The sequence below is a fragment of the Astatotilapia calliptera genome, chromosome 19 (genome assembly GCF_900246225.1).
Source record: "Astatotilapia calliptera chromosome 19, fAstCal1.2, whole genome shotgun sequence".
NCBI lineage: Eukaryota > Metazoa > Chordata > Actinopteri > Cichliformes > Cichlidae > Astatotilapia > Astatotilapia calliptera.
Window position 1 is genome coordinate 8,318,477 of NC_039320.1, and position 24,900 is coordinate 8,343,376.

Below are 24,900 nucleotides of genomic sequence, written 5' to 3' on the forward strand. Positions count from 1 at the left end.
TTAACATCAGTGTGTTGGACAACTCTTCACATACTTTACCCAGCGTGAGAGCTGTCAACTTTATTATTTGTTTTTATGATACAGTGTGCATACGATTTACAATGCAGACCACTAAAATAATGGTCAGCGGGTGAACTACCACGAGTCAATCTGCCGCAGATTTTGCAGTGATATAATATAGTACATTAAAAAAATATCTCAGTGGAAATATCACTCATAGAAGTCATAAATGCCATCGCTGTTGAAAGGTTGAGGACGCAAGGCTGCTTCAATCTCAGAGTTGCTGTCATCCGATTGACCCCAGAAATCTATACAGAGAGGTACAAAGAACAAAACACAGGATTACATTATTGTGGCAGAATGCTCACTCCAAGCTTCAAATGGACCGTTACTGTCGACATCTTGAGAATAAGTATTTTATTTCTATACTCACTTTGTCAAGGTGAGCTTACTGGAATACTTAGAATCTTAACATTCTTCCTTTTACACAGTTTATATACCAATTAGCCATAACGTTAAAACCGCTGCCAGGTGAGCGTGTCTTTACAACCCATTGGTCTTCTGGGAAAGCTTCATTGCTGACATTCACGTCGATGTTTTTATACTTAAAACTTTACAGACTGAACATGGCTCCGCGGCAAAGCGCTCCCCGACAGCAGCAGCCTCTCCCAATGCAATAATGCGCTCCGCCAAAACTGCGTTGAGGAAACCGCGCCGAGCACCGATGGGACAAAGGTGTTATGGTGACAGAAGGGGGTCTGAACGTAATTATAGTCAGGTGGTTTTAATGCTGCAGCTCATCAGTGTATGTGTTCAATGTAGGTCTTTTGTGCTTGGAGAATTTTGGGTCTGATCACAGCTGTACATGTACAAAAAAAATCAACCAATAACTAATTAATAAAAAAAATTCTGAGCTTGGCCAATAAGAATCCAAACTGTAGTTCATTTCAAATTAGGACAATTTCCCCTTCATGATCATCTTCTTATGCATCTTTGGACCTAGAGCTGTGCACTGTGAATTCCCTAGGATCAGTTTGTCAGTGTAGAGTCCCACGCTGAGACAACTCAGGAACATTTAACCGAAACCTGCACTGTGATACCTTTGTTTCCAAGCATCTAATGCACTGAAAATAGGGAGGTCTCCTTTGCTCCACTGACACAATTCTCTCAAGTCATCAGCTCTTCTCCCCAGATTTGCCTCCCTGCAATTTGTTTAATTCCCCAAATTTGAAAATCAAGTTAAGCACTGCCGATTTAACACAGTGGAGAAGATCCAGCTCGCGCTGCAAATGGAGGCAGTCGATTCAATGAAATCAAATGTAGCAGCACTGATTAAGGTGGCCTGGTGGTCCATGGGAACTCTCTGATTGCAGCTCATAACATTAAACATCGTTTTGCCACTGTAGAGTCAGCAATGTTCTCTCTGCTTATTATTTAGAGCAGTACCTTAAATGCCTCAAAGTTCAGGGCTGTTGTTTAAGTTCACAAAGACACAGCATGTCCCCTAAAATAAAAGCATTTTAGCTTTTTTATTAATTGAGTTGGTAGCGCTTGCTTCAAATTAATCTTTTAGGAACCTGACTTGGCTTCATGGTCACATTTTATACAGACATCCTCAAAAAGGTCCAGCTGCATTTAGAGAGAAATTTAATCAAATAGATGGTATTTTTATGAAGCTTAAATTTTTGAATAATTTCACAGATGTAAACACATGGATTCTCTATGGTGATCCGTTTGGTGTCATTAACCTCTTTTTGACACTGTGTGTTTTCACTTAAATGAAATAATTTAGTGTACACTCACCTTTTGACTGTAGCGTAGAATGAGCCTTTGAGCTTGCCTTCTCTCTCCTGGAAACACAAAGATAGTTAATAGCCTTGTGAAGTTGTGACCCCAGGCTCTCTTTGAGAGAGATTTACTTTTTTACTGCTGAAAAGAATGAAGAGAAAACTTTAACATGACCAAATACTGCAAGTGAAATACGTCAATTCAGATATCAGTCTTTGTAATCAGGTTACGGACTACACACAAACTAACCAAAGCAGTACAATAGAATAAAATAAAATCTTTGTAAAAGAGCATCCATTTAACTTTGGTGATATTTAGTGGCTCGACTCAGACAGTGCACTCGTGAGAACTCCCTTGACTCCTATTGTAGGCGCTTGTGATTTTGCTATGTGGTTGTTCATTCACATGTTTGGCATTTTGTGTGTAAACTCACAAAGGTAAAAGAAATCTTGTCTGAGTATAATAAAACACACAGACAAATAAATCAGTCCAACTGGCATACGTACAACAACCAAAACAGACTTGCGTGAAGACGCCTAATTAATTCCAAAAGATGATATTTAATGGCTAGAACCATCGTGGCAAAGGGAACTTCCTTGACTCCTGTGTAATTGTGCCAAAGGACTTCCACAAGGCCCTCTTTATTCAAAAATAGTCCAAAGACAGGGTTGCCAGGTTCCCATAGCTCTGGTGATATCGCTATGTAAATGTGTGACCTCCGAAAAGGCTTTGATCTGCCTCGATGCATATGCAATAAGGCCCCCTGTTCCACTTTTAAAGGCCTCCTCTTTAATTTACATCATCACAGAGCCTATTCAAAAGCCCACAATGTATCCTCCTCATCGCCCAGGTTAGCATACACATCCATACTGCTTATTTGTTGGGTCTCCTATATTTGATTCTTTCTTATAAAAAAAAAAAAAAAATGATGCAGAGTTTCAAACAGATGAAAAATCTGGTCCGCTTTTCCATCTGCATCAATTCAAACCCGTGACCTCTTTGATTGTCACCCTCTCAATCACTCTCATCTCCTCATCACTCCCTCTTGGCACATGTGACTGTACATTGAGTATAAGGACCAAATTGCTCTGGCTGCGTTCCAGTTGCTATTTTCTAAACTTAAGACCGAATGAGAGAACAAAGATGCACCTCCCATTCCTAACTGTGAGCAGATTGCTCTGTGCTACAAGCTATATACCGCAGAGCCAGTCTAATTACTAGCATATAACCTTTACATTCATATGCTGATAGGACTTCCTACAGGACGTTTGGACGACTCGTGCATCTGTTCAGAGAGAATACTGAACCTCTGGCACTTAAAACGCAATAAAATCAAAGCAGGGAAGCAGTAAGGAAAGCAGTGGGGGGAGAAAACAAAAGCTATGGCCTGAGAGCAGATAATCAGCCTGCCTGCAAGCTGATGGTGAACTGAATGTAAGAGCTGTGGATTTCCAAAATGTGCTTATTCGTGTAGAAATATCTCGCTAAATACACACATTTATGTAAATAAAGATCATTCATCTTTTCTTTTTTTTTTATTGTGGCTTAGATCTAAAGTGCTATTATTGATTTTTAATATATCCTCAAACAGTATTTAACCAATGATGATACTGTGTTATATACTGGTTTGTCTGACCAAGCTAATAGAGGAACTGCATCGATAAATTAATTTGTGTTAATGTGTGTTTAACACATTAACACCTTCTGTCTGTACAGTGCATAAAATGAATTACCTGCGTTATTTGGAGAGAACAGGATTTATTTTCCTTTGTTTGCACTACAGCACAAAAATCATGACGGACACAATGAGGAAATCCAAGTGTTATCACGATTCAGCTTTCTAAACTGAATAAAGTAAAAACATTAAACTACGGCAAATAGTGTATCCATTTACAACGGTTAGGCAACAGATCCCAGCCAGACCCTGCAGCAGCAAAAATACAGCAATAATCTATACCATTACTTCCTCTCCTTTGCCACAATAATAGCTGTTACAGCGAGTAAATTGGGCTTTTCTTTTCTCGAACTTCCCCTCGGGATGGGAATGGCCTATCAGCTGTTCCACTTCAGTGAGGGACAGGACTGATTTCAAGACGGGTCTATTACCATAGAGAGCCCAGCCTGGATCTGACCTCACCAATCTAATATTCAGTTTCCATAAACATTTATGCCAGTTCATCTTCTGCTGAGTTTCCCTTAATTGAGGCAATGATCTGAATATGTAAGACTGAGCTGGCCAGTGTTTTACAAGCTCTGCCACACAGAGGTGAATGTAATGTGTAAAATGATGCAAATTACAGCTATTGTAATGTTCTTTTTCAACCCCGCACTCATTCGCTTTTCATGGCCTTTGCAGTGGTTTCATATTGTTGTTTATCTCGTGTTTTAACAGTTTTTTTGTCTACTCTGCATTAGAGTTCAACATAACCTTTAAAATGTATGAGCTTTATATATATTTGACACACATAAGTATTTCTCTCAATTTCTCTTCTTGTTTATTTTGTTTTTTTGTCAAGTAAAACACTCTTGTTTTTCAACGTATGATAAATTTACACGCGTGTGTGTGTATTTTTACATTTTTATATTTTGCGTTATGACAACACATTGTCTGTCATTACAATACAAAGGTAATGACAGTGTGTGAAATATAAAATCTGATAAATATAAAATTTAATATCATGTTATGACACATTGTAAGAACAGAAGTTGGTATCATCAGCTAGAAATGACACACTTCTTTAAGATTAACACAATCTGTCCATGGCAGAGGCTTCAAAGACTATTCTTTACATTTTGCTCTTCGTGCCATTTTACTGCTTTACTGTTGTGTGCTGTATTAGCCTGTGGTAGTAGTTCAGCAAGTAAGTATCTAGTCTTCTACCACACACATACAAAAAAGCTACTGCTTTAGCTCTTGGCATAAAAACCATGTTCATGCTGTAGAGCTAAAGGAGCGCAGAAATGAACAAAAGCTACAGTCGCACAATAACTCAAGTAGGTTGACTATAGTATGCACTTTATAATAACAAAACCTTTATTATAGTTAGATGGCAATACATCAGTTCCTCAAGTATAAGGATACAAACCATCTTCACATAGACTGTAGTAGTTTTGTGAGCTGCAGCTAAAAAGAATAGTCTTTTTGAAACCATTGAAGCTGTATTTCACTTATGACCAACAGTCACATTAGGGAATGTGAGGACTATTGGAAGAAATTATGCTTAGCAAGGATTTAATACTGCTGCTGATGGCTAGAAAATTGCTTTTATTTACCCCATCTTTTTTAAGCTCGCCACCCACACACACACACACACACACATCGTAATAACACAATAGCGCTTTTGTGCAAGGACAATCATGTTACCACATATTTTACATGCAGAAACTGGATTAGTGAAATTGAATAATGAAAAAAAATTGGCACACTTCTTGTGGATTAACACAGTGATTCACTTATGTGAGAGTACCTGGGATTTCTGCAACTGTGTTTTAAATAATTCTCTGCTGTGTTTTTTGTAAAAATCCTACGTTTGACTCTGTGAGCACCATCTCGATCCAGTTTTATGGAATATTTCTCATTTTCTTGAGAAACAAATAAAAACTACTAATACAGTTTTTTTTTTAACACAGTTAAGTTGCAAGTTAAATATGACCTATTATACTAAAACGTGTTCATGTGCAACAGTTAAATCTGGACCGAACAGGGAAAAAAAAGCAAAATCTCACATTTTAACTTGACAGTGTGTCAAATTTACAATTTAAGGTCACGTTCATGCTAGAGTCATGAGACTAAATCCATGTCCTTGGACATATTTAAGATTTTTTTCATGCATTGTCCTCCAGTTACATTAGGGAAAATGAATACTGTAAGAGGAAATAATGCTTACCAAGCATTTAGCACAGCCTTGCCAGCAGCTAGAAAACTGCTTTTATTTACCCTGGCTTTTTTTTTTTTATAAGCTTCTGCCACCCACACACAAATGCTAATAGCACAATAGCACTTTTGCGCGGCTGTGCTCGTCTAAAGGTAAAGGGAGACCCATCACCTCATCATTCCCATCAACTCCTACTCCCATCCCAGCTATGACCCTGCAGAAACATTGTTTAGGCTCCGTTTAGATGTACTCTAACAGGCCTGAATGGTAGCAGGATATAGCCCTCAGTGGGGGCAAACAGTGAGAGGCAACTATGAGTGCACTGTGAGTGGGCGCTCTCTAACATGTGAGTGCTCTCTGCTGGCAATGAGTAAGTACTGCAACTCAGAGAAAGAGGCACTGGGCCAATGATTTCAACACAGCGGGCTCTCGTCCTGACTGGTGGCAGTCTAGTGGAGACAGCCAGTGTGAGGGATGGATGAAGGACAGATCAGGTTACACTTTTTTAACGCCTCATCTAATCGAGGGTGGACTGAAATTTGCAGGCTGTCCGACACAAAAATTGCAATAATGTAGAGAAAACAGGAAAATAAAGCACCAGAAACATCTGAGTAAATGAATCCAAGCTGCTTTGAACAATAACAACACGGGTCACATGTGCCGTCTTTGGCTTTAAAGTTTTGCGTCAACCTAAACGAATCCCAAAGTTAAATAAAGTGATCACAAATAAAATGTGAAAACACAGAAACAGAAAATGCCTGAAAGACGGCTTCTTTTATAAAAGAGCAATCAGGCATTCATCCGTTTCAGAGAGCCAGTGCAGCACAGTGACCTCCTCTGGCTGGAGTCTCTAAATGCTGCCTTTATCTATTCATGGTTGTTTGTGGTAGTGGAGTGGTGGGGGGGGGGTGGGCTGGGTGCAGCTAACATACTGTCAAATGTTTACGCACAGAAAAACAACTTTGTTGCCTGACGTTATAACCATAAAAACATTTAGAAGAACAGATGCAGTATGGGTAAAAGGCAGCTCGGTCTCACACGGCCAACTATTCTGTCTTTGTGCTCCTTATGTCGTTTTTGGATTCTGGATTTGCGATTTTCCACCTATTAATACTTCTTTGTCCGTTACCGTCTCTCTCTCCCCCTCTATGTCCTGCTTTCTCTTTTACGTGTCCTCCCCCCTTCTCAGCTCTGGTCCCTCTCACCCCTCCATCTCTCCTCCCAGTGAATTGTGACATGTTCACATAGTCTCCACATATGTGTGTGTGTGTGTGTGTGTGTGTGTGTGTGTGTGTGTGTGTGTGTGTGTGTGTGTGTGTGTGTGTGCAGGAAAGACACACACACAGCTTCTGATTTTGACACACTGAATGATCTGAGGTCGAATGCTTGAGCACATCCTGTTGTCCAAAGCAAAGCTGTAAACCACTAATTGTTGAGTCAAGGTTTTTGTCAAGCAGGCACTAGGCACAACAATCATCACCCCGTCTGATGGCTGCAGATTTTGTTTTGTGTGTCTGTGCACATGTGCTTGAGCATTCCCCCCCGTCTCTGGATCAAAAATGGGGATACGCGATGGAGCGGGGAGGGGGCATAAAAAAGGTATTAAAAACCCCAAAATAAAAACAAGAAAGGAGTGCCATCTGAAATGCCTACAGTAGAAAGGAGCACAATGTTTCTTTGCACGAGAGGAAGCAGTGGCATGCACTCGCATACAAAGGGGAACAAGTGGTCTTTACATGGAGTGCAGCTGCTTATTAAGACTCACTCCTTCGTGCATTATTCCTTTCATCCCCACTCAACCACAAAGTGATTTTACTTTGCTACTCACAAAGACAGCAAAAGATTTCTAATGGACAAATCCTTCATAAATGTTGCAGATCAGTCGCTTCCCCGCGAGTTATAATACAATAAACAGAACATTCCATAAAAGTATCTAACTGAAAAACACTGTGTGGGAGAGAGCGAGGAAAAGAGAGACACTGGAAAGCAAAAGAATATGAAAGAGCCCAATTCTCTCCAACTTCATAATAGTGAAATGAGCACATATAAATGTGTTAAGAGTATCTCTTTGCATCTTGTATAGACTGCATGTATTTAATCTGTAAAGCTTATTAAGACCCCAGTCATTGCTATGCAAAGCAGCACCCAGTGCTTTTCTCTCGCTTTTCAGCTGAGTGCAGTGTTTGGCCAATAGCACTGGCCCCCCGCCTCTCATTCTGCATTCATAACATGCAACATTTGCACAATGTATCTCTCAAAGGCCCTGAATAGAAGGCCTTAATACTCATGTAAACAACTGCAAACCAATTACTTAATGAATCAGGCCCACACATAATGAGAAGCCTCACAAAAGGCTATAAATGCATTTTTTGCACCAAAGCCTCTGCTTTAAACTACAATCCCTCTGCTGTAGTCTAGGCTTAACTGGCAAATCATAATTATTGCCTAAGACAACAGAGAGGAAGCCATTTTTTTATTTCGAGTCCAGCACCATCCTCCTTTTGAAGTCACTCATCAGCTCGCTGACAAAATAAAGCAAATAATTAACACAGACAGGGGAGAGGAAAACACAGGAAGACGGCGAGGAAGAGGGGCAAACAGATTGAAAAAGGGTAAGAGAGAGAGCGAGACGCAAAGAGAAAGAAGGAGGAAAATGGGGCAATGTTACGCCTCTGCTTAAGCACAGGGCTTCCAGACCACTTGTGGAAGCAATAAAGAGCAAGAAGTGACTGTTGTAAGTGGAATGCTTACATCTAAGCGTTGAGGGAGAAATGGCGCAATTGCTGTATCAGAGCGGCAGCAGGTAAAAACAAGTTACAATAAAGTCCTTCAAAATACTGCTTTAAATTACATTTAGGATGAAACCTGTTCTGGAAATGCACAACAAAAAGCAAAAACACAATCCTTCCAAACAAAGAGATGGGTGTTGGGTCAAGATGAACATTAAAATGAAACAAAAATTGTATTTGTGATCCAAAGGAAATCCAACTGTCCCAACAGCTGTCATTTACTTCACTAAGTTTATTTGTGACTAAACCCTCTCCATGTCCAACCAGCCATCTCCTCCAGCATCCTCTGCATTGTATTGCCTCCCTCCCCCACTGTGTTTAAGCATCAGGGATTTATCTATTTTTAAGAACTAGAGAAGACAACATAAAACTTATCAGTCTAATAATAAGAGAAATATTGTTCAAAACTGCCTGAAAGGGTTATTAAAAATATATGTTGTAAGTGGACATAAATAAAACTGAACTGAGCAGGGCAAATGTTATGATGTAATATCATTTTACTTTACATTACTTAATATGGACTAATTACAGCATCATCTGTGCACGAGCTGTTTTAACTCAGACTCTGATCTCTGACCTGGATCCTTACATAGAGGAGTCCAATATCACTGCTTTACAATTAAAGTTCTTTTATCAGTAAATGTCTATTCAGGGCGCACAGCCACTCCGAGTATGACCAAAGACGTGCTTGGTGCTTCCTTCCACACTCCAGTTGGAATAAAGTGTTGGCCATGCATAACTACCCGTTTTTCCAATTTCTCTTGTGTACACAACTTGTGTCTCATAACTCCTCGTGGCATTTTGTTTTGCAGTCTAATTTCTGTTCTGCAAATTTTGTTTAATCACAGATATTGCAGACTTCCCATGCACATTAATGACAGGGAGATGGGCACCATCTGAGAGGGTCTGGGCCCAAAATTGGCTCATGTTTATTAAAGAGGTTGGTCACCCGGGCTGGTAGTGGCAGACATCAGCAGCTATGAGGACCACAATAGAGCCAGGCCATTAGACCCTTCCCTGGGCTAATAGGCAGACTGGGAGCGCCTGCTTGCCAGGCCAGGGAGATGCAGACTTCAGCCCTTGTGTCAGCATGGTGCCCAGTAATCACATGAAATCAGAGAAGATTATTCCTCATAACGTTTACCCAGCCATTACTAGAGCCCAAATGGTTTGCAGTGAAGAGGTGCTCTGAGGACCTGACATGCAATTGCAGATTTGATGAAGTCGTGTTGATATTCAAATGTAACCGTGGCGTGGTTAGTTTCCACTGAGCTATTTATCATTAGATGTTCTTTTCTTAACCACTTAGAGCTCTGATTTGACCAGCCTAAAAATGTTTCAAGGGTGAAAAATGAAAGGACATTTGTCCTTGTCAACACTCGAGCCGGCTTCTTCCAAAAGCGTTGTCCCCGATTCTCTTCTTGACGTGATATGTTTGCATTTCGACAACAAGCCTGAAGACAGTTTAGGGCTCCAATTTATTTTTGTGGTAGCCGATCTGCTTTTGAATTCTAAAACCTGGTTGAACCCAGCAAACGGTGAGTAAGAGGGGGCTTTAGGGACCTTTTGTCTTTGTAAGCGAGTTAATGGGTGGCACCCCCTTGATCTTATGGAAATGAACAGGGAATTATGAGAGCAGCCATGCAAATGTACATCAACCACTTTGGTGTCTGGTGGCCCATTTCGTGTGGCCCGTTGAATAATAACAATGTTCTTACCGAGGGTAAGGGTCTTGATGTGAGGAGCTTTTGGCCCTCCGCAGGTCCTCTTCATGGCCATGATTTATTCCTTAAAAGAGCAAACAGGGCTGGATGAAACCATTTGATTTCTTGATTGATCTCATCACAAGCTAATTTACCTTGTATACTTATATAGAAACATGTAAGGCTAATAGCAGTGCTATGCTATGAGTACAGTGAATTCGTATTCAAAGTATGTTTTTTAACAATCCATTTGGAAGTTCTTGCATCCACCCTGAATATGGCGCATATCACAAATCATGTGATAACTAAAATCTATGATATGTTTTGTGGAGTTAAAATGGGATAAAAATGGGATTTGTTGAAACTTCACTGAGCAGAAATGTGAGCATAGAAGAGAACTGTTGCTTCTCATGTCCACGTATTTCCTTGGTAACCAATGATTAGGCTCCAGTTGTTCCCTACTTGACTGGAAGAGTGGACCACATCCCTTACCTGAGAGGCTATCCTCCTCCTCCTCTTCAGAACTCTGCCGCCTTTCCATCATGGCTGATTGTTTAAGTAACTGATATGCTTTTGTCTCTATTTAGGGACACACGTGGACGCACACAGGCACAAACACACACACACAAAGTCACGGTCAAATATTTGCTTATAACCCAGGTTTCCAACTTTCACAGGTTTCTGTGTTTGATGAGACAACACGCTTCAGTGGCTCCGTTTTTTTTGTGTTTTTGGTTTCATCACTTAACAGAGTGGGTGAGAAACACTCTGCTCATTCAGCTAAACTGTTGATTCAAGCCTACAGTATGCAGCAACAGTTTCCATGAGACAGCAATCAGCATCTCACATTATCTCAGCATCCCCTACCAGGAAGGGAATGATTGATTTTGTGTTTAAAAAAATAAAAGAAACACTTGTAATTACTTTCCGTGACACTAAAAACGGTATCATATTTGAGTGGAGGAGAGAGACTGAGCTGGCAAAAATCAACAGAACAGAAGTACATAATAAATGGGCTGTTATCTCACTGATGTTACAAAAAGTACACATTCAAAGAAAGAATGTGAAAGGCAAAGCAAAATTGTGATCTTCTGTGACCAAGTCCTAACAGTTTCAGCTAGGATTCACAATAAAAACATAGGTTTTAATCATTGTTGAAAGCCATACCATGTTTACAGTGCATTCCAATCTCCACTTCATACAGCCACTGCTTTTACACGTAGTCTCAAAAACCCCAGCAGGTCTACAGGCGTGCATGTTTTGGCAATTACTATCAGTTCCAAGGTCACCGTTTTTGATTGTGACATTGATGTCGCTCAGCACAGCAAAATCCTTCCCTTGCAAAATCTTTAGTCAAGTTTTTTTTTTTTTTTTTTTTTAGCTGGTTATGTCTCTTTTGATTAAGTGTAGCGATTTGAAACTGGACTCATTTTGCTGGCTGTGCACCTTAGGGATGCGGACACATGAAAAACCCAGTAGGAAATCTGATAGCCAAGGGTAGTATAGGATTGCTTTACATTTCAGAGGTGCAGCTGAGGGATGGGCACACCAACTGCTTCCAGGATGCCGTCACATCTAGTATTTTAAGTCCAGCCTTGCCGGAGCATTGTTTAGAAGATAATGAGAACCGATGACAGATCTTTTGCGCTTCCCACCCTGGCGCCCTGACAATTAAAGCGGCCGCATTATGCTGGGGCAGTGAATTATCAATTTTGCTAGAATGCCTCAGACCGAGCTGAAAACACAGCTAGTGTTTTCTCGGAGATAATTAGAGAGAACTAGCACAGCTCTTCAGGTGGGACTTTGACCCTGGATTCACCTTGATCATCCTGCCTCAGCCATTGTGTAAAAGAGCCCATTATTCACTGCAGTGGGAAGAAAACAAACCACAACATAAGGACAGTGTGAATGCTGGGGCACCGGCAATGCCTTTTTACCTCTAATAGGACCACTTTCCACAGGGCTTTCGTCCTGGCTGTCCTCTTCAGCACTTTGTAGTTCTGTAAGAAAGGGAAGCGCATAGTGAGAAGCAATGGCAGGGAAGAAGGGAGTCTAGGGATAGAAATGGGAATGGGGGGGTCTTTCTTTAGCTCTGAAAGGATGGCTGTATGAAAACTGCGCTGTGAGGGATTTATATATATAAAAAAAAAAAAAAGAAGCTCTATGGTGAAATTGATTTCTTTCATGAAAGGGAAGTTTTAGTACTCTGCAGAGTTGGTCTCCAGAAAAAAAAAGTCCATATTTCTTCCAATTAATGGTCTTGTTACATGTGACACAATGACTTATCACAGCGTGGAATCACAAAGATCCATGCTGGATGTTTTGTTAAAACCCAAACCCATATTAACGTTTCATTAGCATCATTTTCATAATTAGAATTGATCATGTGATATTATACCAATCATCTTCAGTGACCTTGGATCCGTTGCTTCCATACGGGCCTGGCAGGCTTCGCATCCCCATCAGCCAGCAGAGAAGGAGGACCACATAAAGAAGATAAGTCACTCGTGTCCTCTGCTGAGGGGCACTCCTCACTGGACCGGGACAGAAGTGTCCTCAGCAGCACTTTGGCCTGCGAGCAGCACAAATTAAAACCACACTCTTAATTGTTCTCATTTTGTGAAGGAAGTGTCAAATTGAACTCTCGCCGATTAGGCAAGTCATTTACTTTGGCCATGGCTGCTCGCACAGAGGTGCAGCTGTAATGCGTGTTCAAACGCCAAGAGAAAATAACTTGAAATTGTCTCACTCGTTTAACTCAAAAAAGATGATTTCGCACACTTTCGCTCCCGCTCTCCCTCTCAATCACACTTTTTCCCTCTCACTCTCTCTTTTCATCCATGAGATTAGAGAACTGCCTAAAGAATGCAATCACCCCGGTGTTAATGTGCAACACGTCCCAGATATCTTCCCTCTTGGCTGAGAGGATTGAGACAAACTACTCTCTTCCTCCCACTCTGCTCATTTTTATCTCTGTGGAGATGAGGATACACAATTAAGAGGAGCTGTTCCAGGAGATGGGGAGCAGCGAGATGCCACACGCCGATTTCCTTTCTCTCCTTCTTCCCTCCCCCGTATCAAATCCTGCCATCACCATTTCTCTTTTGTGATCAAAGACTGCCTCTCAGCCTCAGATGGCCATTTGCAACTTTTAATGAGCGCTAATATGGAGATGATCAGGAGGATTTTGACAGTGACAAACTTTAAGTGCATTGTAAGTTGTTATCAGTGGGTCACAGTTATGACTGACAATGTTCACGCTTTCATTTGCAGAGAGCAGAAGAGACGCAAACACAGGACAATCTGAGTTTGCCACTTGGTATTTGATGCTGCTGCACAATAAAAACTGTCTTGATCCTTGTCCCCGATATCCCTCTTTGTTCCTTTTTTTAGATTTAGTCAAATGTACCGTGGGTTGAGGGCTCTCGCAGACCCACTGCATTTTAAATATCAATGAATGCAACTGTTAGCACTTGAATATTCAAAGGGCCTCTTTGAGTGTGTGCATGCGAGCTGCATGCTCCCATTTGTCAGAGTAGCCAGGCTGTGTGGCAAGATGTGAATGGAAATTTCTGTTTTCTCTTGTGTGTGTGGAGAGTAAGCTGTTGTGTGAGAGGACAGAGAGGAGAGAGACGGAGAAATGGGAGGACGAGACGGAGAAATAGATGGAGATGGAGTGAGGACGCTGAAGAGAAAGAAAGATTTCCACTCAGGCTTTTCCTCATGTGCTTGGATACAATGATTTCGATGGCAGCACCCCTCTTCCTTTTGTCAGTGCATACTTTTAAGAGGCTGCACAGTCTCCCTCTTTGCTTCTCTCACTGCGTCAGCAATACTACAGCCACAAGAACCCACATAACATGAATCCACAAAAATTAATAAGACAAAAACCTGCATGTGTAGATAATCACTCTGGCAGCCAGATAGTGGGTTTGCTGACATGTCTCTTGACATCATCGTTGAGCTCTGAGTGGGAATATTCTTTGTCATTTCTTTCTTTGTTTAATTGAGCATGATCCACAAGGTCAATGAGTGGGAAATTTAAAATAATCCCATTGAGTAGAAGGTCCAAATGGCTCCCTCGTTCAATCAGACCCAACTGACGGCTATACTTTTGGCTAATACTAAATTAAAAGCAAGTGTTTCTCAGATGAATAGACCACATGAGATGAAAGAAGCCAAGCTGAGGCTGTAATTTGCGATTACGACATGGGTCAGGGTTTCCCTTCTGTCTAGGTCAATGTGTGGAGCAATCTGATGAGCAGGAGGCCAGGGCTTAGTTTCCAGCACGAGACACAAAGAGGGCATTTAGCAGTAACTGCACTCCTCTTCAAAAAAAAACACGCAAAGGAACAAGCAGAGAAACAAAAACACTCGCTCATTTGGAAAGAAGAGGGGAAAAAGGGGGCCATATTTCTGTGCAGATATCAGTGTGCTTTCGGGATGCAAGTGTGTGACCTCCTGTTTGTTTGTGTGCATGTCACTGGAGTGGATGTGCCTTCGACGCTACCTGGTGGCTGTAGGTGGCATGACGGCTGAGCAGCAGCGGCGTGAACAGTTGGACCAAGCGCTCAGTGCTGAGGACGCGGCGCTCCTTGAGCACAAGGGCGTGCTTGAACCAGCGATCCCACAGCCGAGCAGCATTAGGAGGGAGGCTGGTGCTGCGGTGAGGATGGGGGTGGGATTAGACGGAGAGAAATAGCGGCTTTGTTATTGAGCACACAGCAGGAAATACGAACATAAATCATAATTATACCCGCACAAAGTAAAAGATAATTAGATAATCAAGAAAAGTGAAGAAGCTGAAAAGTTTGGAACACCTCCAGTATAAAGCATTTCTCAGAGCTCTTCCTTTAAGCAGCCTTTTTAGAAAGGGTTATCCTAAAACAACTCAGAGGTGATGGATTATTAATGAATTCCAGTTAACACTGAATAGACACAGACAGCAAAATTGATTCAGGTTGAAAAACTGAATAAAAAGGTCGAGGTCAGCCAGGAGGGATCTCCAGAGGAAAGAGGGGGGACACTGTTAGATGTGCTCCTTTGAATTGACTATATAGCAGGAAAGGTCTCAGTGAAATCAATAGAGTATTGAAGCAGAGCATGGATTTAGCTCAGAGTATAACTACTCATTATCCAAAGGACTGGAAGTCGCAGATAGGGCATTTTAATTTACTCATGACATTCACCCACACAGTGTTACTGTGTGAGGTGACACCAAAGATGACCTTTTACATTTGTGGACAAGGGAGACTGTATCAAATAGTAGCATGAAATCTCTCTGACTGCTGTAAGTGCATGACCCTCCCCACAGTCTAGTGAAGGAAAAAAATAATAATAATAGTAACATAAAATCAAATGCACACACAGCCATCCATGCGTACTGTAAGGTAGTTTACTTTCCTGAAGAAAAGAAGACAAATATCTATTGAACTCTGCAGCTTTTACAGCACTGATATTTGTGCTCTGAACGACTCCATTGTGAGGTGGTACAAGTAGATAATCACGCAACACCCAAAATATCACCAACATTTTATCATAGATCTATATATAAACAGCAACAATGAATACGCTTACATAACATGTATATAAGCATAATTTTTACATCATCACAATTCAAAAGTAAATGAAAATATAACCCTAAACAAAAACTGCAACTGCACACAAATAAGCCAGCCTGTGGTTTTGTTTTGTTTTTGCAACATATGAATCCATAATATAAAAAACATGCACAGGCTGATGTCAGTTTCTGGCGCAGGATTCACAGACAAACCAGGAGCCTTACCTTATTTCATTAGGCTCAGTGCTGGCCTGATGAGCACACACCAGATCCTGTGGTAGCAGGCAGCCCTTTTCTGTGCTCCATGACAACCTCTGAAGCTCATGAAGGACGACTGCTCCACACGCTCCAAGGTCCTCGTCATTCAAGCCCGCTCCATCGTCACAAAGGCTTCCCAATATATAGAGAGCAGTCAGCTATTGCCATGGAGCTCTGGGCTCTGCCAGCAGGTCAGGAGTACACAGCATACATCGAACAACTGCTAATACTTCACACAAAATATGAGTATAATCACACACATCAAGGCGCATGCACTCCAGCTCACATAATATCACAGCATGGCTAAACGCTCTACCAAGGGTTGTGACACAAAATGGCCCAAGATGTTGTTGACATCGTTCACAAATGTGACGTTTGTACAGATGGAGAGCTTCGCCTTTGTTAATCAGTATTTCACTACTGCTGTAAATGAATCGTGACGTAGAAAAATCTTCTACAAAAACCAACCTTTATCTAATAAATCATGTGCACAATGCTCTCTCTGCCCAGTAACAATTCAGCAGAGCGGTTACTATAACAATCCCACGTGTCTGAAAACCCCTCAGAAATAAAGATGCACGCATGGCGGTAATGGCACTTCATCTAATGTGAGAGCCCTCGGCAGAAGGATAATATGTTTTCCTCATCTGCACAAACTGCCCCCTTAAATAAATATGTGTAGCATTTCATTCAGACATGGGGAGACAAGTTTTAAAAAGTTTGAAGAAAGACACTAAGGGTGTACCTGATAATTCTACTGAGCTCGAGTCCATCGACAGAAGAATCCCCGTACACACTGGCCTGTTCGCTGCGAAGTCGTCCTTCAATGCTGTCTAGCAGATTAAAGAGTCCTTCCTGGGAGAGACTTAAAATAAATTACCTATTAGTGTGGTGAATGAACAAAAAAATGGAAGAGGTCACGTGATCGATAGGTCTGATATTTTTTTAAATGAAAATAAAACTATGATAACATTTTTTCCGGGCGATTTCCTTGAGGTACTCAAGGCTTGCTGGAGAATGTGATCATTAAACTTCCACAATACAGCTTTTCAACAGTTCACCGTGTTCGTTGATTTTGCCACGTGTAATAACAGGTTGCAAGCGAAGAGCTCGACAAAACCAGCATTCAGATCCGGAGCTTGTTTGCTGCTGAATTAATGTGGTATCGAGCAGAGTTGGTTAAATTGCGAAATAATGCTCGAAACGAGTAATATGACGTTACAGTTAAACTCCATTACCGGTTGTAGCTCGTGCATAAAAGTGTACGGAAAAAGAGGGGCCTCTGGATGATTTCCTTTGGTGAGAGATTTACACTTTAATCTGGTCCTGTGTGCGGCTACAAAATGAGAAATGGATGCCTAATGCATGTGGATATTGAGAATCCATCTCTTTCTTGAGCATTAAGCTCTGGGTGGCCCTCATTGAATTCTCCCAGAAACCCCAAGCCGAGAGATCCTGAGCCCCCTTACATAAAAAGAGGCCAAAAAGAATTTATGACAATCTGTAATGGGCTCTTGGGTTAGGGGTCAGCAAACAATTGCTCCCTCTTTTTTGCAGGTTGTTTCCTGGTAACATCCTGATTAAGCTGGCAGCTTGAATTATATCCATGACATTCTGTAGTGTGCAATACATCTGTGCCAAGTCCTCTTCAGTGTGGCTGAAGTAGAATAGGCAAAAGCTCTGTCTTTTTTTTTCCCTTTCCCTTATTGCCAGCGTGGGCCTTGAAATAGTCATCTTTCTCTTTCCACTTTATTTATCAACGCTCTTCAAAAAGAGACCTTTAGAGAGTGAGAAAGTGAATTAGTTGTGTTTTCCTGCAAACCTCTCTCTTTACTGTATTGTTGCCAGCTTTCATGTCAAGGTCTCTAACCTCACTTTAGATGCTACTATTGTCCGTGTGTCCACATCATCAGGAGTGTATTGTTAGCCAGGAGGAAGAGGTCAGCCTCTCTGCAGCAGTATTGCTCTACAGCGTCGAGTTGTGGCTCTGGGGTTATTTATCACATGGAATGGCCTCACCATTGAGTGACTGGTGTCAGGCGAATCTCACCATCCAGGCACAAATAGCAAGTGTAACACACAAAAGGACACGGAAAATATAACCACAAGTAATAACAGCACACACTAAGTGCAGTTACACCTGCCTAAATCTGGGATAGGCCCAGCACGCTGTCAGAATTCACCTAAGAAAATACAGAGTGAAAATTTGCGAGACCTTTGCTAAACTAGAATTTAAGCCACAGGAAAAAAAAATACCTGAGCAATGCCCTAATGACACTGCAATTACAATTTTTTCAAAATCCTATACGCTTTAAGCTCCATCTGTGGGATTAACTGGGATTTTTAAGAAGCCAGTGTTAACTGTATCACATGCTGTCACCAATCAATCAAACCCATGCAGCACTTCAGACAACACATGTGAGAGCAAAGCACGTTGAGGGCATTGTGATGGTATTAAAAATTAAACTATACAATATTTGAGTCTGTAGGAGAAATAGGTTGTTTTTCCCTGACTGTTGGGGCGATATAAGCTTTAACCTTAAGAGAAATACACGCAGGATAGAGACTGGATGCTCTGCGAGGTTTACATCAAAGCCTCTGGTTTTCTCCTCATACAAAGAAGCTCTCCGTGTTAACAATGAAAGCTGCAGCCAACGCCATTGTCTACCCAGCACAGCCTAACTGAGGCTCCTCTTGGGGTCATGCTATAAAAAGTATAGTCGACCACACATAAACACAGTCGGGCACAAACAAACATGCAGCACTCTCAGAGAGAAAACATAATCCTCCACAATATTTTTGATGCTCACAGAGAGCAGACCAATTAAAAAATAAAGCCTTTCATACCAATAATGCTCAGAAATTACTATTTATTTTTGTAATTACAGAAAAAGAAATAATATTTAAGAATATAGTCCATAATGTGACCCAAGAACAGAGAGAAGGCAAACATTAAACAGTGTTTTTTTTTTCCTTGAGAGTACAGTGAAGAAAAAAGTGCACACAAAATGAAGGTTTTTTTTTAAGAGCATAAGAGGTGCTGTTCATAAAAGACCTCATACTGTAGCGAAAATGCAAAGGCTCTCCGTGCAAACATTCACATAGGATTTTCTGTGGCTCTAACCCCATCCAAAATGATCCTTCAACTCAGAGGCCATCATCACGCTAAGGATTTGTGGCTGTAAGTGCTGTCCACATGCCCACCCCTCCACAGCACTCTATGGTGCCACAAATTTCCTCCTCCACTGGGGACTTCCTGAGGTCTCTCAAGCAGAAAATTGCTCTGTTACAGCATTATCTTGGATTATGGCAATATTGTTGGTGACAGGTCCCCAGCTCTCCCTATAAGATGCATCACTGCCACCGCAGCTGCTGCTGAACTACAGAGAGGACGGTGGCATGAACCGTGACTCCCACAATCCTCTCTGTCAGCCTCAGATGTGAAGGTGGAAAGGAGGAGTTTGCGGCGTGTTCACTCGCTATCATCAACAGCCCTCTGTGGTTCGGCATGGCCATGCAGAACATTCTCCTTGCTTAGCCCGCTTAGCCTTAAATTTTGGGGAGGGAAGCTGCTGACTGCACTGAGCACCGTTTGAGGAAGAATGTTAGTGTTTTTCTTCACTGACCCACTTTGAAAACGTCAGACAACAAACTACATTAGTCATATATACTGTACCTTTTCAAGGCCCCCACTGCAGCTTTGCTGTTTAAGTGGAATGTTTTCTTGGAGCCATTAGAGTGCAGAGACGATTCAGGACTGTGCTGGTTGTGATCACGCCTTCCGTGAGTATCATTACCCTCATGTGCCCCACCCTCTGGTGCATCCTCCTCCAGCTCAGATTGTGTCAGAGAAATAGACAGGTCACTAGCAGTGCTCTCTGACAACTCCACATCTGAACTCAGTGTGCTGACACTCTCACTTTTACCTGGATGTAAATATACAATGTAGTGTAAAGGAAAAAAAGTGCTTTAAAAGATTCTAGCACAGACAGAAAGATCACTGCAAACCTGTTCTCTCTTCAGCTTCTTTTCCCAAAGTGGTTTTTAGCATCAAATGGCCGTGACCTCTCTCTTCATCTTCCATCGTGCGTGCCTCGTGAGCCACCTCTTTGGAGTCGGTGTGTTCTGCGATGGAATTCTGAGTCCTCGTCGGGCTTCTGCTGCCAGGAGATGGATTCTTCTCAGGCCCTGTCAAGGTCGCCAAAGGTGAAGGTTCCCGTTCATCATCACTTCCAAAAGCCACACCGCCAGCTGTGCCTGTTAAGGCACGAACAGATGGGAGCGGCCCCATCGTTCTTTCATGTTTGTCACTCAAATTACCGTCGTCAGGGGAATCGTTTGAGCCTGAAATGTCATCTGATAAATGTGCTCGGTTGCTGGCGGCATCCTCTCCGCCGACTGTGAAGTCCTTCAAAAGGCCACTTGGTAGACGCTCGCGGGAGTGCAGGCTGCGATTGGGTGAATGATGCAATGCTTGGTGTGAGTGTACACTTGTGCTGCCAGCTTCTGCATCAGGCCCTCTGGAGGTCTGGTGGCCCATAAAAATTTCCACTGGTGCTTGTTTAAAATCCTTAGCTGGGTGAGAGACGTATCCGTCCTGGTGCTGTGCACGAACAGCTTCAGCCTGCACTCATGAAGAAAACAAACACACACACACAATATATTCATTTTATCAGCTAAACTTTTCATTACCTCATAAAATATTTTTTTCCAGGCATGAATATGGATCGCTTAAAATGTCAAAGTTCTTGTTTCAGTTAAATAAGTGCTATTTTGAAGGAATTTCAACTCAAGTATGTCAGCTATCCACTTTAGAAATTTGAATAAATGTAGCTTATTTGGGCCAAGGTCAGAATTCTTTTCACAACATTTTTCAAAAGAATGTCTCAGGATCAATGTTTTAACTTTTAATCTTATTAGAAATCCTTTAGACAAGTTTTGATTCATGTCTGCAATGTCACCAAGGGCGGGGAGAGAGAGAAGCAAAAAAGCCTCCCTCCAAACATAATAACAAAAAGCATGGCTTCTGTTTCTTTTCTGATAAGCGTCTTAAATACCAAACAGTTAGCTGCTTAATAACATTCACTGTAAACCATGCAGCCTGCCCAGCAGATCCACAAAGTAGGTAAAAAAAGAGGAAAAGTTAATTTCTTGGCTGAGTGATTCCATCGGTAGCTGCAGGGCAAAGTAGAAAGTGTTTCACTAAAGTAGCAATTGATTCTTCTATCAATCTGCGGCACGCGTGTGCTCTTCCAAGGAATGTATTAAATATGAAAATCATATCCCGTTATCATCTGTCTCCAGCTTTCAGCCCGGTAAGCTTCCCTTAATGAATGCTGCAGCCTGAGGGACATGCACACTGCCAGCCAATGGCTTGTATGCATAATGGAGTGACGGTACCATTTTGCTCATTACAATATCGACAGACTGAGGGGGGTTTTGCACACAGTTACAAGTGACTGCTCTAGACAGCATGCTCCAAGTTATTATGAGATGTCTTAGACATTTCATCTAAAAGAGCTTTAACTGCTTTAAGTGAAGGGAGAAAGCAGCCATGGGCTTGAACTACATCGCTTGTACAGATTCAGCAGCTAGGATTAGACACCTGTGTTATTACAGATACACAGTTTAAATGTAGACTCTACAGATTTACCAGGCATAATGTCTACGTTCCTTTGTTATTCCAAACCTAAAAACGTAACTTGATAGAACTGAAATTAGCATAAACCTTTAAACATTGGAAAAAAAGAAATAAGTACCATTTATCATCCAAAAAATATAAAACAAACAAACAGAGTGCAGGTTACCTGATACATAAAGGATGTGATGTGTGTGATCACATGCTATTGCATACCTTTGCTGGTTCCCGCTCCATTTTCTTCTTTGCTTCCATAAATTTGGAAATCTTTTTCAAACACTCAGCCTGTATGAAATAAGACTGAATTAATAATTAAAAGATAAATGACTTCTTTAATATTCAACTGGCATGTGTCATGCAAACTCGTCTAACCTGTCTGAATATTAGCTGGATGTGGTGTAAAAGTGGGGGGAAAAAAAATAAGGAAAGTAGCTGAAAGCAGCCCCTATCAGTAACAGAGGGTTTTCCTAAGTGAGTGTCCTCTATGCAGACGCTGACACCCCTTAGCATTTTTATTTGGCCGGGCGGACTTACTGCCTTACTGCCAACTCCAACAGAACCTTTGCCACACCTTTAAATTACAAAAACAGACCTTTAAAAAATGTGTCTTTTAACATACAGCACAAATACCAAAAATACAAATACAATAAAATCTAGATAAATATACATGCTAATCGGAGAGGGAATATATACTCACTGTCTGTTTGAGAAATGTGTTTTTCTTTGTACCAAAAGCATCACGGTTCAACCAGAAAAAAACCGTGGTTGATTTTACACAATGGAAACAAAGTGCAACAGGACGACCAAAATAACAGCAAACATGCAGGACTCATAAAGCATCAAGAGGAAATAAACCAACTGCTTGAGGGGAGAGAATGGCTAAATCTCTGGAGCACTTCAGAGTCTCTATATTGGGCAATTAACTCGGTGAGTCATAATTAGCCAATTTTGTTAATTTGATATTAAGCTGTCAAGCACTGTCGTTGAGTTTTAAGTGATAATCTGACTGGCTCATTGTTTTCTCCCCCGTTCATTTGCTTGTCATGATAAATTGCACAGTTTGAGTGTTTACTATTGTCACATCAAGCCATTGCAAGCAAATGTCTACTCTGTTAAAATTGCAGCAAGGCATTAAGGCAAATGAGCATCAACAACACGCTCATTTATAAAAACGCAGCATCCCTAATAAATATATATATTTTATATATACCTGCACATGCATGGGCGGCCATTATTCCAAAGTTAACCTCGTAGAACTACGGTTTTCTTAAACGTACAGCTTGGACAGCAGTAATTACTGGTTATTACACGTGAATCTAAAAATGTCAGAAGAAAAGTACAACTGTCAAATCTGATTCCACCGCAGTGAAAGGAGTGTTTGTTCATACTAAAAGCCTGCTTTCAGTACGACTCCATAATGACAAAAGCTACTCCACTGAACAAATGAACTTGAGCAAATGTGTGTGTGTGTGTGTGAGAGAGAGAAAGAGAGACAGAGCATGTGTGCGTTCTACCTTTTGTTGTTGGAGGGGGGCATGGTCAGGACTATATTCCTTCATGCTAATTTCTATGCACTCCACATCTCTCAGAAGCTCAAGGTTTCTCATTTTCGCTCGTGCTTCCCTGTCACAGATTTCCTTGAGATAACTGCGCAGTTTGGAACACTTTATCTGTAAGCTGAAGGCAGTGGAGAACTATTATTCAAAAGAAATATTATCTAAGAGCATTGTCAGAAAATAAGAGCTCGACTTCTCAGGAGAAAAGGTTAAGCACAATATGTTTTAAATTTAAATCTCATTCTCAAGTCGCCCATCAACCTAAGCCCTGCTGGATGGACCTGGCATGTTGGTGTTTATGAGACATGATTTACATCTTTTTTTTTTTTTTTTTTTTTTAAAGCAGTGTTATGCTTGTACACATTGTATTAAATAAAAACTGACACAAATGCCTGGATTGTTTATTCCCAAATGAAAATAATAAAACAGCTGTCAATCTATGAATACATGGGAATTTTTTCCAAATCAATTTCATATACAATGATGAAAGTCCACTCACATATAATTGGATATTTAACTCAAACCAGTGACTTACGCTCTTTTATCGGATCTGGAGTAAGCAAACAGCTCCCTCTCCAGCTCCAGCCTCCGTTTCTCCCTGCACACAGAGCGCACAGAGAAGGTGTTACCCACACACACCGCTCCAGCACCTCCGTGGTTTCCTGGGCTAATTATTGCCAAACCGTCAGACTTATGAACCCAGCGAGCTTCCATAACACACATGCTAATGCAGGATAGCAACTTTCATGGGAACTTGACTAACTTTCATTAATACGCAAACGCTAATCAGTTACTGCTTTATACACATCCACGAATCCAAGTAAGCAGGCTAAAGAACTAGCTTCTGCTCATCTCTGTGTACGCGGACTTCGCTAGGAAGCTAACGGGTAAGGTGAGGCTATCAGACGGCAACGGTGACAACTCGAGTCCGCGGTTCTACGGGGCCGTGCTCTTTATAATACGAAAACACCAACTGTCCTCACCTTTCGTGTATGCTCTGCTGAGCTGACGTTATCCTTTCGTAGTAGTGGTCCTCGCTGCGAGCCGAGCTTGCCATTTTCTCCCGCTTTTGGCGCCGTTGCAAAGCCGATTGGAAGAAGAGGCAGACGAGGAGGAGGGGGAGAGGGGGGCCACTGGTGTTTACGTTGGTTGCCATGCGCACCGCTTCCCAGAAAGCCTTGCGGATAAACACAGAGAACACGTGGTTGGAGCACGGAGACGTGCACGAATTAAATCCGAGAGTAATAATGAAAGAAAAAAAATCGACTAAATGTTGGGTAAGAATTTGTTTTTCAGCGTATTTGGAGTATTTGCCCGAACGTAAATCCCCTTTATTTAGAAAGACGCACAGATGTTCGTAAAGGTGTTTAAATGTCATTTCTGTTTATTTATCAGAGTTTCTAACCCGCCTGGGCTAGATACCAGCCATCAAACGTCTGACTTTTATTTGATAAGCTTCCCTTGCTCTGTCACACACACACTGATGTCTGATTTTCTCTGATGGTTGCTGTGCATCATCCCCAGATGTTGTCTTGCATTATCAAGGTTCATCGCTGACATTTCTCAGAATGTCATGTTTTGACTGAGTCATTTTCTCAAAGCGACAGCACTACATGTCCTTGCTGGGATACTGAAATTGACTGCTCCTTCAAATGCACACCCTAATCAGCCAATTTCCCCAATTCCAGTCCCATCAAACTGCTCTTTATCTGTTGAACTGGGGAGTTTTGTTG

The 24,900-nt window shown here is 41.5% G+C and overlaps 1 protein-coding gene across 5 annotated transcripts; it reads right to left on the bottom strand.

Moving 5' to 3' along the window:
- On the bottom strand, positions 1-24,359 carry kiz (kizuna centrosomal protein). Of its 5 annotated transcripts, XM_026151785.1 has the most exons (16): positions 24,151-24,358; positions 23,703-23,765; positions 23,126-23,288; positions 21,828-21,896; positions 20,294-20,597; positions 19,982-20,161; positions 19,650-19,899; positions 16,719-16,838; positions 15,941-16,105; positions 14,666-14,816; positions 12,571-12,727; positions 12,093-12,155; positions 10,648-10,734; positions 10,171-10,240; positions 1,804-1,850; positions 1-308 (listed from the first exon to the last, which is right to left on the bottom strand). In XM_026151785.1, exons 1-16 carry the CDS (start codon positions 24,321-24,323, stop codon positions 211-213), a joined length of 2,160 nt encoding a protein of 719 aa, XP_026007570.1. In that variant the 5' UTR covers positions 24,324-24,358; the 3' UTR covers positions 1-210. The 5 variants fall into 5 exon arrangements, with proteins under 5 accessions (XP_026007570.1, XP_026007568.1, XP_026007569.1 ...); XM_026151783.1 differs by having other exon boundaries at positions 19,982-20,597; XM_026151784.1 differs by lacking the exon at positions 10,648-10,734 and having other exon boundaries at positions 19,982-20,597.
- Positions 24,360-24,900: the final 541 nt, after the last annotated feature.

Excerpts from the sequence above, each read along its gene's own strand:
- kiz (XM_026151783.1), bottom strand. The coding sequence starts at position 24,323 with ATGGCAACCAACGTAAACACCAGTGGCCCCCCTCTCCCCCTCCTCCTC. Across the intron at positions 10,735-12,092 it reads GGAAAGTGGTCCTATTAGAG|AGACAAAAGCATATCAGTTA; the intron begins GTAAAAAGGCAT and ends GTCCCTAAATAG. Across the intron at positions 309-1,803 it reads TTCTACGCTACAGTCAAAAG|ATTTCTGGGGTCAATCGGAT; the intron begins GTGAGTGTACAC and ends CTCTCTGTATAG.